This window comes from Aedes aegypti, chromosome 2 (genome assembly GCF_002204515.2).
Source record: "Aedes aegypti strain LVP_AGWG chromosome 2, AaegL5.0 Primary Assembly, whole genome shotgun sequence".
In the NCBI taxonomy this organism is placed as follows: domain Eukaryota; kingdom Metazoa; phylum Arthropoda; class Insecta; order Diptera; family Culicidae; genus Aedes; species Aedes aegypti.
This window is the reverse complement of record NC_035108.1, coordinates 441,267,510-441,282,723: the sequence shown is the minus strand read 5'-3', so window position 1 is coordinate 441,282,723 and position 15,214 is coordinate 441,267,510. Positions and strand designations below refer to the sequence as shown.

General features: G+C 39.7%; 1 protein-coding gene across 6 annotated transcripts in view; it reads left to right on the top strand.

The window, feature by feature from the left end:
- The window catches only part of LOC23687649 (transcription factor hamlet), a 453,938-nt gene that overhangs the window by 408,956 nt on the left and 29,768 nt on the right, over window positions 1–15,214 (top strand). For all 6 annotated transcript variants that reach the window (XM_021847868.1, XM_011495189.2, XM_021847871.1 and 3 more), the window contains exon 6: window positions 2,540–2,903. In XM_021847868.1, coding sequence (XP_021703560.1) covers window positions 2,540–2,903 — 364 coding nt within the window. The remainder of the gene's footprint in view (window positions 1–2,539; window positions 2,904–15,214) is intronic.

Sequence of the window (15,214 nt, the reverse complement as noted above, 5' to 3'; positions counted from 1 at the left end):
CTGCATCCTTCTCATTCCAATCCGTTGATGGGGCAATTATTACCGATAATCCAACGATTTACCTATCATCCAGTAGTTTCTCTGTATCTTTTATCCTTACTATCAATCGCAGAAGACAAATAGCCAACTTATCAGGGCTCATCTTGATGAGGCTGCTCCAATATCATTTTCCACAGCCATCTTATAGTTCTTAAGCAATTCGATAGAATTCTACCCCGTTACTCCGAATGCCATTACCCCGAATCCCATTAATCCGAATGCCATTACCCGGGAATGCTAAATCCCCGAACGACCCATAGCCCCAAATGTCATTCTCCCGAATTCCGAAATCATGTGGAAATATCATCAATGTCATCATATCATGATAATTGTTAATTCGGGGAAATAGCATTTGGGGTGATGGAATTCGGGATAATGGTTCATTCGGCGTAATGGCATTCAGGGTAATGGGGTAGAATCTTTCTGCCATCTTCGTGTTATCCTTCTTCACTACTCATTTGTTCGTCGTAATACTGCTTCCACCTTTCAATCAACTCGTGTTCATCTGTTACGTTATGCACCTTCAATCTTACCGTGATATACGTATCTCGGATCATACTTATCAAGGATATATATGCAAGAATAAGTCGAATTTCATATAGTATTTGTGTCCTTCATGAATATTCTTTACATCTTTTCCAAGCAATGTTTCTTGTTTAGGAAAAGATTAGTTTACCGTCTCTTCATCTGTTTACGTTGCAGGAAACCTATAGAATCAAAGCCATTGAAAATCGGTTGACCGGTCTTACCACAAATTCAATGTTCAGCACTCCTTCAGATGAGATTCTATAAGCTCTCACTCGTCCGCCATTTCCTTATTGAGATCACGGTGCTCCCAAGAACGTTGCTATCAGAAAAGAATCTCCATCAAATCTGTGCTTATCGGTCGTTTTCTATGGCTAAGCTCCGTATTAGTTTTAAGTCCACAAATTCAAAGGAATCTGGTATATCCAACGATTTCCAACGGTGCTTCGTTTACCGTGATTATCAGCAGAATTGTCCCATCAAAACTTGGTTTGCCTGATTCATCGATTTTGAATGTTTTTCCGCTTTTCTTCAACTTCTTCAACTTTTCGATCGGATGAAGTTATGGTGTATTTGGTGGGTTCGCCTCCTTCGGGACCACATCAACGCCCTTCGCTTCCTACCTCCTACCGGAGGAAGGGCAGCAAGCGCTTCTGCAAGCATTACTCTCGATGAATCTGCCCGTTTATGGTGCCGGTTGTAACGAACGGCCCGCACTCGTAGATCGCCTGCCACAACAGGTACTTCATCGCGAATGTGTCCATCTTTCTCTTCCGGAACCTCCATGCGGGACGTACCGATAAAAAACTCGAGACCCGGGATTTGTTTGATGTTCGCCTTGATGTATGCCTCGTCGTCCATGACGACAGAGCCTGGCTTGACCAGCCACTCACGGTACAGCTTCTGCGCACGTAATTTGGCCACCGTATTTTGCTTGTCCAGTTTGGCACCTTCCTGACCTTGAAAACACGTAGCCCGGCTCGCTTCATGATCTGCTGGACAAACCACTTCGACGAATTGACCTTTTTGGCCACGTCTCAGGTGGAAGGTTCGGGTTGTTCTCAAAGTACTGCCTTATCTTCCGCGCCTTCTCTGAGTATTCCGTTTTCGGGTTTCGGCTGCTTCCAGCGTGCCGCTCGATGGTCTTCGTCTCTTGGAACATCTTCACAATGCGAGACACGATAGAGTGGTAGATTCCAAGCCTTTTGACGATCCATCGATCACCGATTATCGATCACCGCGCCCAAGATTTGCTGGCGTAGCTCTTCATGTTTCGAATGCATCTTGAAAACTACTTGACAGATAAAATTTTGCACACATAAACATAACACTCTAAACTAGTGTTACACAAAATTTCATTGATTTTTACCCACGCGATAAAGAGTTACACCCAAATCAAAGTGTCGCATTTTTTTCCGAGTCCAATCTTTAGTGGAAAACTTCCCAAAAGCTTTAGTATTGCACTGTTATCATCGGAAGAGAGCGAGAGAGAAGAGAATCTCTGATTGTGTCATCTAGGTCCATTAGTAAAGTTCAGCGAATATTGTTCATTATCGATTGCTACAGTAGATTATGTCTCAAACTGTACCTACTGCAGCAGACGTCGGAGTTGTATATTAATCACAACGGAAATTCTTAGGTTTTGTATCAATTCAATCTCATTTTTCTAAATAAATGCAAACCAAAATTAGTACCATTATTTAGTGGAATTAAATGTCCACTGAAGTTTGTGTCATTTGACAGATACACGTATTTCGACATCAACTGTAATTCCGTCTCCAGAGTCATATACCTGAATCATTCGTAGCAAAGCAGCTGTCATGATGCAAAGTTCATTTTTCAACGTCCGCATTTATTGAATTTAACCCGAACTGAACAACGAAAATGTGACATTTGTGTTCATCTTCCTTGGTAAAATCGACAATCAAAAAAATGATCAAATCTAACCAACCCCCCTTCTCTGTCCATTCCACAGCTTCCCAGCACAGTGAGGTGTTCGAAGACGAGTACAACACCTCGACCGAGTACGATTCTAGTCTGGTGCACCTCAACCATAAGGATCATTTGCATCACAACGACAGTTATAACAATAACAACAACAGCAGTAGCAGTAATCATCCGCAGAACGTCGATCAGAACAGTAGCAGCAATAGTAACATCAGTGCCGGAGGTGGAGGAAACGGAGGTAGTGGTGCCAACAGTGCAGGAGCCGAGCAGCACCAGAACTCCAACGGTGGTGACGGTGAGGAAGCAGACGGCGAACACGACGAAGAAGACGACGAGGAGGGCATCGATGCACGGTGCAGCGTTTGCGATCGGCAGTGCCACGATATCGATCAGTGAGTATATCGGTCGGATTTGATGTTTCTTTTTTGGTTTTATTAACTAGAATTGACTTTCGGTTTTTTTTCTGTGTGTGTGCGTGAGTGTGAATAAGGAAGCCCTCGGTCGCATTATTTATTGATTGGGTCATTAGGCGAGTTGCCCATCAAATTGACACCGCGAGCAGCGAGCACTTACCCTTACTATGTTTGAATGGGCTTTCGAGCTGTGATTCTTTTTCATGTTCGTCGTTCGCGTGGGGGCGGACTTGTTGACATGGGAGCTAGTCAGTCGCTTTGACGACGGCTGTGAGCAAATATTTTAATAAGACATTCAATGTTTAATAATGTCAAATTCAATTTATATTAATTGTCTACGCTGAGCTGGGCGATAAATTACTCGCGTATGAGACTAGATTTGATGGTGTGTCGCTTTTCGATGCGTACACGACTGACTGATGGTTAGACCCTGGGAGGGAGAAACCAATTCAAAATTTCTGTACGTCATAGTGAGCCGAGATTCCGCTGTCACGAACTGTCACTGTGAGCCCAGATCTCAAACATTGGACCAACATGAAAAAAGCGCGTAACTGATTAAAAACACATTTTCGTATTTCTTCAAAAGTGATAAAAATCGAATGAAAATCAATTCATGCACATGTCGCAAGTAATGTCACGTGAGCACCATTTAATCTGATTGAACATAAAGCATTGAAAAACGCATCGTTCTACTTTTTCTAATGAAAATGAATATTTAGTGCATAGAAAACTGTGGCCCTTTTTTCATGTTTGTCAGGAAAGATCGAAGGTGCACAACAAAAGGAAACTACCGATTTTCTCGAAGCCTGCCTTGATTCTTTTTGGCAAGCTGGAGTTATCTTGCAGTTCAAAATAAAGTTGTCTTATATTTCGTGTGTAGTATCGGTGCCTCCCTCCCAGGTTAGACCCTGGGAGGGAGGCACCGATACTACACACGAAATATAAGACAACGTTATTTTGAACTGCAAGATAACTCCAGCTTGCCAACAACAATCAAGGCAGGCTTCGAGAAAATCGGTAGTTTCGATTTGTTGTGCACCTTCGATATTTCCTGACAAACATGAAAAAAGGGCCACAGTTTTCTATGCACTAAATATTCATTTTCATTGGATAAAGTAGAACGATGCGTTTTTCAATGCTTTATGTTCAATCAGATTAAATGGTGCTCACGTGACATTACTTGCGTTATGTGCATGAATTGATTTTCATTCGATTTTTATCACTTTTGAAGAAATACGAAAATGTGTTTTAATCAGCTACGCGCTTTTTTCATGTTAGTCCAATGTTTGAGATCTGGGCTCACAGTGACAGTTCGTGACAGCGGAATCTCGGCTCACTATGACGTACAGAAATTTTGTATTGGTTTCTCCCTCCCAGGTTAGACCTAGAGCTGTGGGTGTAACAAGGTTTTCCATTAAGGGGGTGGACTGGAGTGTAAACGACCTCGAAAAACATTCACGAATTTTAAGTGAAAATTGCCAGTTTCGAAACCCTGTTTTTCTACATTTTTGCCTCTAAAAGTAACATCCATTAACGTAATGGGATACGTAATTGAAATTTCTCATTAATGAAACCATCATGTCATGTCGCCTGTAGGTCCATCAACCAACCTCGCGGGAATTGGGCCATCAGATCTACTATAGACTGGCTCAGCTCAGTATGGAAGAAAAATAAAGTTGTGTAATTCCACGGGGCACCCCCCAGGATTGTTTCTTAGGGTAAGAGGAAGACTTCCTATAAATTTTAGCTCATTTGGTCGTTTCATGAGCTGGCGCAATTGAATTGCAGTTAATATGGGATTTTCAGCTCAAACACATGTGAAACAGCACATCATCTCCTGTATGGGTCAGCAAAATTGTTGATCGCGTTCAATTGAACCCAGAATGTCAAAAACACTACTTGATACCATAGCGAACAATATTGTAGAAGGTTATATGATGATTAAAGTAGAGAAAGTTGGTGTTCTAACTATCTGAAGTAGATTTGCAATATTGCTTAGTATTTCTTCAACTTAGCTGGGTGGTAGCCACTAAGCACATCATAGCCACCTATGACGCTTGGCGAGCTTCGGTACAAGGTAAATGCATATATGTCATTGTACGGGAGTGCTGATCTAAGCCTAACTTTCAACAACTGAAAGGTTTATGAAAATTAGCTTAAATCCAGATAGAACCTTCTGTAACTATGCTCATTAGGGTGTCAACTAGTGAATTTGTCATTCTGGGCTCTTCTTCTTCTTCTATCTGGCATTACGTCCCAACTGGGACAAAGCCTGCTTCTCAGCTTAGTGTTCTTACTTCCACAGTTATTAACTGAGAGCTTACTATGCCAATGACCATTTTTGCATGTGTATATCGTGTGGCAGGTACGAAGATACTCTATGCCCTGGGAATCGAGAAAATTTCCATTACGAAAAGATCCTCGACCCGCGGGATTCAAACCCACGACCCTCAGCATGGTCATGCTGAATAGCTGCGCGTTTACCGCTATGGCTATCTGGGCCCCATCCATTCTGGGCTCAATTGAACGCGATTAACTAGTATATCGAACGAAACGGTGACATAGGGTCAATGTTCAATATATTTGAAACGAATTTTCCATACAAACTTCGAATTGAATGCGCCAGCTGGGGGAGCAACCAAATGCGTTGAAATTTTGAGAGAGCTTTTTTCTTACCCCAAGGCACATATCTAGGGGGTGCCCCGTTGAGTTTTACAACTTTTTTGTTTAAGGGCCAGTCTAATCTACAAGCATAATCAATGATCTTTCAAAGTTCTATGGACAACATTTATATCCCTATAGGCTTCTTTATATACTGCTTCGCGACTCAAATGGATGAACCAACGTGCGAAGTTCAATTTTTGACCAACTAAAAATATTTAAATTTCAATGTAGCGTAAACAGAAAATTATAGTGAAAGTAAATCATATTCATTTATTGTTACAGCATCACATTTAATTTTCAACTAAAGATGTTTGAATGTTACATGATCGTGTAAATTAAATGTGCATTTGATTGAAAAATAAGCGATTTGTCGTTGACATTTCCGTTTATTTTGATGCTCTAAATATGTGCATGCAATTTTCAACATAACTAAGCTGTGTTGTAGACAACAATATATTTCGTAATGTTTTAAGTTCAGTGATCGTTTAAGGATGTACAAGAACTTTTTTGATTATAAGCCTCGATATTTAAAAACGCAACCAGCGATCTTATCGGCAAGGTTGATATCTATACAATACCTCGATTTAAGTACTTTTAAAGTAGTATTTAATGTTACCATCAAAACGAGTAAAGACATATTTGTATAAGCTTGCATGAGTGTAATTTTGGTTTATTTATTCTAAAAACGTTATTGTTTAGGCTTGTTGATCCGAAGTCTTGTACTCTGCTCAGTTTTTGCAAAAATCTAGAAAGCCGTTGGACTTCAAGCTGTATCAATCATGTGTTTTCAAGCCTGCTTGAGTATGAATCTTATTCCTTAATTTACGAGCGAACTTCGATTGCGATTTGTGATTTTGAAGGCTTACACTCGAAAAAGGTTTTTAGAAAACCATAAACAATAGGTCAACTTAAAACTTGGTAGGACATATTTTATGGAGCCTGTTTGGCTGTAAACCTACTATGAACCACCTGTTAATCCTTAGATTAGAATGTTGGTCCAAAACAATTTTTTGAATAACCATAAGCAATCATTTGAGTAAAAAATTGATAGATTATGTATGTTTGGACCTACTTGTATATTAGCATTCGAGAGATCGCAGATCTGAAGTCCTTTTCTTAAAAGAGAACTTAGACAACCTTACACAGCCGTTGGACTCATTTGAGGAGCGATCCAGCGCCGAGAGCTGATCGACAGAAGACGTTCATTAGCTTCGGTATCACGTTGAAGCAACTGTGCGATCATTTGGAAGCCACATTTTGGAAGAACGACCACCCGAATAACTCGGTGCTGGTACAGGAATTAGTCGAGAAGCTGCCGCCAGGTTACAAGCTGGAATAGGTCCGATACAAGCAGGGCAGAGTGGACAGTCTGCTGCAGATGTTCACGAACTTCTCAACTGACATAGTTCCTGACGTCTCCATGGCGCAATAGGGTCCTAAAGCCCTGTCCCAATTTTAGTACCAAACGCTTAAGTTTAGATCAAAAACACATGTTTACTCAATTTTCTAATGTTTTCCGTTGGTTTAAGCCCAAAAAACATTTTTTTTTTATATTTTTTAGATTTTGTCACACCCTTTGGCTTAAACTCAAGAGTGCTTCGTGAAGCCCAAGCAGGACAGTTCGGTTTTGCGTCGTCCGATTGATTTTTCTGACGGATTCGCGCGTATTTTCGTTGCTGGATTTTTTTTTTCCCTGTTTTGGAGCGCCTTGGCTGGGTAGTGCTTCGTGAAGCCCAAGCAGGACAGTTCGGTTTTGCGTCGTCCGATTGATTTTTCTGACGGATTCGCGCGTATTTTCGTTGCCGGAGAATTTTTTCCCCTGTTTTGCAGTAGTGTGTGTTCCTTTGACTGCGACGCTTGCTCCTGCGGGGCGGGTGATGCGGTCAGGATCGAACGTGTTACGCGTGGAGTGCAGTGAAAATGTGTATAGTGTTTTACGGAAACCCCAGTGCAGCGACGGAGAAAAACTGCTTCACATCCTGGTAAAATCGTTCTTTATTATTGTTTACTTTACTCACTTATTACCAATTCAAACTAAATACGTGCCAGGGTCGAAAATATAATTTTCGATTCGGGAAGTGTAAAAACATTGCATATATCCATTTGATATCTGGATGTTTTTATGCGGGGCTTACTGTAAATAAAAATGACCTCAGAATGTGTGTGTATTTACTGCCATTCTTGAAATGGGTCGTTGGAATTTCAGTAGAGCTATCACCTTTCATCTCCTGGGCTAAAATTGTCTGCAGATATAAAGATATCGAAGGGTATCATTAAATACATGCATACAATTTTCTTCCATAAGTTTCAACATGATATAGCCGTTATTTGAGCGGTAAAAATTGCTAAAGTAGTTGCAGTAACATGCTCTTTCGTGTTGTTAAATAAAAACAAGATTTTTTTTAAAAATTTTAAGACCCAATTGGTAAAGAAAACAAGTCCGATCCGAAGCGAAGCGAATTTGCTCGTAGCGAGGTGACCGATCATCCCGAATCAGACGCGATGAATTCAGGCAAATGAACATCGCACAGCGGATACGAGAAGTCGAGAAGCAGAAACGCTGTGGAGTCTGCCTGGACAAGCACAATGGAAGTCGGTGTCCTTCCAAAATCCGATGTGTGTTATTCTCTGCTGCATCGGGTAGAACGATTGTTGAAATGATGATATCAGCGAAAGGTTTCCGAGGGAGAAGTTTCCGCTGTTCAACACGCGAACGGTGGCTGAGCCGCACCTTCCGAAGCAGAATGTTCGATACACAGAGGCGATGCAGTGTTGCCGACTAAGGACTTTCCGTTTGGAGTGCTAATGATTGTCATCGAGATCGACAATCTTCATCTGTTCGTGCCGTTGGAATCACGCATCGGGAAACCGAACGAACCAATCGCGGTAAGATGGGTTGGACCACGGTAGACACAACAAGGTAGGCTATTCCCACGTGTAAACAACGATTATCCATCAAAACATGTGTCGTCATTCCTATCGTCAAGGAGTTGAGGATAGTAAAGGAGAGCAGGCCTTGCTTTTTTTGCACTCGTTCGAGTTTGCGATAGGAATGACGTCACTGCCAAATGTCATTTTTCGGAATGTAATACCTTGCTTCTTTCTACCGTGGGTTGGACGATCTACGGCTTCGAGAAGCAAAAGATGTATTTGAATCTGCACTCCGTCGCACTGGTTAGCAACCAGAAGCTCCGTTACATGATGCGGTACCGGAACAAAACAGCTTGTTCGTCGTTTTTCGTTCCAGAACCGGTGGAGGAGCAGCGGGCTCGAGATATTCTTGAGACGAGGACAAAACGGGTAAGCGATCGTTTTGAAACGGGATTGCTGTTGCGCCAGGACGAGAGAAAACTTCCCGGCAGCTACCCAATTACCGTTTGAAGGATGAAAGCCCTCGACCGTAAACTGGAAAGCAGTCCAGCGCTGGAGGCGAACGTGTGTTGGCAGATTGATGAATACTAGATGAAGGCCCTTCATTGAAGGGGTTCGCACACAAAGCAACCAACGCCGTGTTGACGGAGACGGCACAAGCAGCTGTGTGACTACCGCTGAATGTTGTGGTTAATCCATGGAAACCGGGCTAACTACGCCTGGTCTGGTATGCTGCAGCGTCGATGAATGGGATCTCCCTGAAGTCGGAGTTGCTTAAGGGTCCGGATATGCCAGTTCCCTTCCCATGGGTAATTTGCAATTTTCGAGAGCGTACGGTCGCCTTTTGGTGGGGACTTACAGGAAATGTATCACCAAATCCCCATCAGAACGGAAGATAAGCAGGCGCAGCTGTTCATTTTCCGATGTAACAGTTACGATGCTCCGCAGGTGTACTTTATCGACGTAGCAACTTTCTCTACGTGCTCGCCCAGTTCATGAAGAACCTGAACGCCGAGCAGTTTTCGGATCAGTACCCGGGGCCTACAATAGTGATCGACGACTTCTACGACAGCGTGGATACAGTGGAAGAAGCGGTTCAGTGAGCGAACGAGGTGAAATACATTCAGTCTCGTGGAGGTTTCCGTATCAGGAACTGGGTCTCCAATTCAGACAAGTTCCTGGAGTATCTTGGAGAGCGGAGTAGTGAGTCGTGGATGCATTTCAGCCTGGACAAGAGCACCGAGTACGGGCGTATGCTGGTAATCGTATGGGATACGGTTGAGGATGTTTTCTATTTCGCTAGTGTATTGAAGTCGGAGTACGCTGAAGTTCTCAGCGGTGATAAATGTCCGACGAAGCGAATCGTGCTCAGCATCGTGATAGAGCAGTTTGATCCGATGGGGTACCTAGTGCCAGTCACCATCTTGAGAAAGATGCTGATTCAGGACCTCTGGCGGACAGAAACGAACTAGTAGCTTTTTTTTTTTTTTTTTTTTTAAATCTTTATTTGAGTGTATTTTAACGCACGAGGGCTAGTTCTACACTCGAACTAGTAGCTTTACTAATCTCATATTCAATATGAGCATTAAAATTCATTTTATAATCCAAAATTACTCCTAAGCATTTGACCGCAATTCGCGGATAATCACCTCCGCTTCACTCAAACATAGTTTGCTTATGATCGGACAGGGATGTTTCTTCTGACACGTGCCAGTTTAAAATTTTGTCATAAATTGCAGCATTACACAATGTCAAATCCAAAACCTCCTGTCTGATTTGTAAAGGTAGTTTCATTACCCAGATATATGTAATAATCTATGTTACTGGAACACAGGTAGTCCAGAAGACACTCACCACGGCTCTTAATATCCGTACTACCCCATACGGTATGATGTGCATTAGCATCACAACCAATAATGAACGACTTATTGATTTTCCTGCAATGATTGACGAATGAAACGATCTCAGGAAGAGAAACCTCTAACGCGTCACTGAGGAAATAAGCTGAGGCTATTACAACCTCTGTAATTCCTCTAGTGGTCGGTACCTCAACCATAACCGCAACAATGTCACGTTCTACAAATTCTGTTAAAGGGTAGCATTTCAAAGTGTTATTATTGAGAACAGCAGTTCTGGGTGAACTCTGATTACCATCATAAAATAAGTTGCACTTATTGGTTTCAATTCCAAGTATTTTTCCTTTGTTACACCATGGATCTTGTATAAATGCCACGTCCAACCCCTCCTTTCTGAACCTCCGACTCAAAACAGAAGATGGACCTTTTGCATGATGGAGGTTCACCTGCAGGAATTTGATCTATTTCATTTTTGTCACAGAAGATATGTTATTTATGTGTGACTTAGGCAACCTATGTGACATAATACTGTTGAAGAATTATGACCCACCTGTAGCACAACTTTTAAAACTAATTAAGACGTAAAAAAAAATTAAAATGAAATAATTAATTTATTGTATTTTATGGATTACTCTAATCTATTATTCAAAACAAAAACAAAATTTTCACCTTTCAATTTACTTTTAATTTAAACATATAATTTTCCAGCGAAACTAGCAGCACTGATTTGATGCAAGTTTCACACATGTCATGTCATCCAAGTTTCGACTCAATGTTGTATGCAACTTACCATCCAAGCATATGCTATTTGTGCTATACAAGAAAACTCTTGCTATCACTATCATCATGCATGATGGCCGTATTCTTTAATCGTTTTATTTACCTCCACACCAAATTTTTGAATGAGGAAATATCGTTTATTTTTACCGTTTCTCACTTTTTTACACACGCGTTAATCCTAAAAGCGATATCTAATGCACCATTTGCACTGCCACTCACGAGTTTTCCTCTGGCTATACCGGTAATAACGCATTCTATTTGAGCCGGATAAACACTTGTGCATTTGAGAACAGTGGGCTAAAACTATTAAACTTCAGCAGGTTGGGCCGAAGCTGGAAGATTTTCATAAACATTTCTTACAAGATCTCTTGATGAAACCTTAGGATGATTTCTGGTAAGATCTTTGGAATAATATTGAGATTTTGGAGACATTCAAAACAATTTCAAACAATTTCCAATAATTTTCTCATAATGCAATTGTTTCATTTCTGAATCGTGGCCACTAAATTCCAAAAAAAACTCATCATTGTGAATCTTTTGAGAATAAATTTGATTCATTTGATTTATCCTACAAATGATCATTTTCGAGTCCCCGGGACGCCTCAAATTTACTATAAAGTGGCCAATTTTTATCTAAACATCTGTGTAAAGCTTATGGAAGAATTGAAATGGTTTCGAGAATTGAAACGGTTTTGTATGCATCAAATCTATAACCGGTTCTTCATGGCATTTTTCTTTTACTTAGGCTAAAGTGACCAGACGTCCCGGATTGTGCGGGACAGTCCCGGATTCAAGACATCTGTCCCGCATTATCGAGCGTCCCGGAAAACGTCCCGGATTCGATCAGTCGGCTACTATCATATTTCGAAAATATTAATTGAAATGTGATGATGATTTACAAAAAAACGTACAATATACGACACATTCATTTGAAAATTTAGGCAAATGAAGTAGGATTTCAAAGTTTATTCTTGCAATTAAATGTTATCATTTCATAGTCGTAAGAAATAGTTTAAAGTTTTCCAGTTTCAGGGGACCAACATTTAGTGTATAGGGCAGATATTCAATCTTTGAAATGTGTTAGAGCATGGAAACAGTTTCACCCCTGGCTGTCATTTCAAATTTTGAATTTCTTATGTTTTTTTTTTCTATAATTTGTTAAATATTTTATAAAAATCAATTTTGTTAACTTACATACAGTCAGTGATAAAAGTTGGTTATCAAGTGCTATTTTTCCATGCACAGTGCTCATATTTGAGGCTTTGTATCTCAGCTTTTGGTAGTCCGATTAAGCTGAAATTTCAGTATCGAACTACCGAGAGACTTCAAAATTTAATTAAAAATGATCAGTTGTGGGTGATTGGTGTGTTCTGATAAATTGTGTAACTTTTGAAAGTAACAACTTTGCCCAACAAAACAACCACCCGAAACTTATCGTTTTTTATTTAAATTTTAAAGTCTCTTGTGTACTTACCTTTGACAACCCTCTGAAACTCTTTGGCAAATAACTGCAATGTATTGAATTTACTACAGACAAAACTTCAAGTTGTTTGTAGTTCGTCATTCAAATTTCAGCCAAATCGGATAACCAAAAGCTGAGATACAGACCCTCAAATTTGTGAATTTCGTATGGAAAAACAGCAGTTGATTGCTAGCTTTTGCTGTAAATCAATGTTGTCTAAATTAATGTTGTCTAAATTAGTTTCATAATATCTAAATTCATAATAATATTTAAAAAAAGTTGTAATAAATGATCATTTTGCACCCTGTTTTACGACACCAAAAGGATAGACGTAGTGGTTACATATTTGGAAAAAAAATCTAATGATTTTCGTTTCAAAACATTAGATTATAAAACCGTGATTTTCTTAGGTTATGACCTCAAAAGGAAGACAAATATCACGTATCGTGTGATGTTATATGATACATTTTAAAAACTTTTATTTTTATCCCGGATTGAAGCAAAACATATCTGGTCACTTTAACTTAGGCCTACGGGTTAAGATATATGCCGAAGTCAGTCTTTCAAAATTCAAGTATTAGATTGTTTTTATGAATTTTTCTTCTCATCAGTCAGTTTTCCTCTGGCTACGGTCATGCCACAGCTAACAGACGTTGAAATCTGATTGTAAAACTGTATAAGACAATCAATGGTCATTTTGAATGGCAACACAAGTAGCAACATCGTGGTGGCGCTGCGATCGCTAAGTTCCCATGACGATGTCAGTGGTGATATGAATTATTCCAAGATATTGATATTCACCTCTGATTGACGCAATTCCCTGTGTAACGGCACTAGTGATTGCAAAGAGTTTCAATTTGAATATTTACACAGGTTTCCAGAAAATTTTTGTTCTAGCATAACCATCTGACGAATTCCATCCAGAATGAGTCGAAAAAAATAAAAATCGACCTCGATAGTCTTCGATTGATTGATTGATTTGACTTTATTAACGAGATTTTTAGCCCTGAACGTCTTCGAATTGGATTAAATTTTGCACATGTTTTTGGTATGATAGAATAAGCGTTTTCCGTAGAAAAATTAATCATTTAGACTCAAGTGTAACTTTTGAAAAAGGCCTATAAATTTTTGCACGTAACTTATTTGAAAAATTCTAACTCCGAAACTGTTGATTTTAGAGAAAAATGTTCTATGAAGAAGTTGTAGTAAACCGTTTGGACTATAAGAAAAAAATATACACTGACAAAATATTTTATTTATTTTCATAAAAAAAAATCAAAAATAAAACCTAAATTTTAAATTACACAAAAACCACATTTTTTTCTTTTATTAACGAGATTTTTAGCCCTGGGCTAGTTCATCTCGGGACCAACAGCTATACTTCCCTTCCGAAGGAAGTCGTCACTGACATTTTTAGTGACTATCTCGGGGATGGGATTCGATCCCAGGTCCTCGGCGTGAGAGGCGTGCGTTCTAACCACTACACCAGGTCCGTCTCCAATCCCATTTTTAATATTAATACGTTTCATTAATAATAATACGTTTCGAGAGTGAAGACCATATTTCTTTCCACTAACTTATTTTCCATGATGAAGGCTCGCGAATAACTAATAAAAATGGCCAATTTTAAAATTTGAATAGTATTTTTTGCATTAAACTCGATATAATTCGAATGGCTTAGAATCATTCCAAGATGCTTACTGTGTCATCAGAACGTATTTATTTTGACAAAAAAAAAAAAAAAAAAATTTAAAATCGACTTAAAGTTGATCTTTGAAAAACTTTTTATTAAAAATTTCTCCATCATGAAACTTTGTCCCAAACATCTGTATACATCCAAGATTCTATGGTGAAAATTTAAAAAATGTTTAAAATGGGTTTTGTATAATTTAAAATTTAAGTTTTATTTTTTGATTTTTTTATAAAAATAAATAAAATATTTTTTCAGTGTATATTTTTTTCCTATAGTCCAAACAGTTTACTGCAACATCTTTATAGAACATTTTTCTCTAAAATCAACAGTTTCGGAGTTAGAATTTTTCAAATAAGTTACGTGCAAAAATTTATAGGCCATTTTCAAAAGTTACACTTGAGTCTAAATGATCAATTTTTCTATGGAAAACGCGTATTCTATCATACCAAAAACATGTGCAAAATTTAATCCAAATTGAAGATGGTCGAGTTCTGTGACTGACCGATTTGACATGGAATTCGTCATCTGTGTTATCTGTGCTCATGCCTTCTGCTCGTAGTCACATTACTAAGGTAATAACTGTCCTTCCTAAGTAGAGTTCTGAACCGCGGACCTGTGAAAATTTCTCCCGAACCAATTCGTGCTTATCTCGGGCGTTCAAGTCCCATCGTCAGGAGGTGTGAACGCCAAATGAATCCCGCTGTGCAGCCTCTGAAGCAGCTAGGCAATTAATCTCCACTGCATCAGCGTCAATCACTGAGAATGAGTGAGCCCGGAACCGTCATCGTCGCTGAATTGTGTTCCACAATCCCTACCCCGGGTGGAAACGACGAAGTCCACGATCAGCCTCGAGAGAAACAATAAATTTTTGTCCACCTACGACTTAATTTGCTAAATGTTGGAGCGACCTTATGCTTCACCGACGATCTTAGAGTCGTCGTCGTCGGTCGGAAAGCCCTCTGTT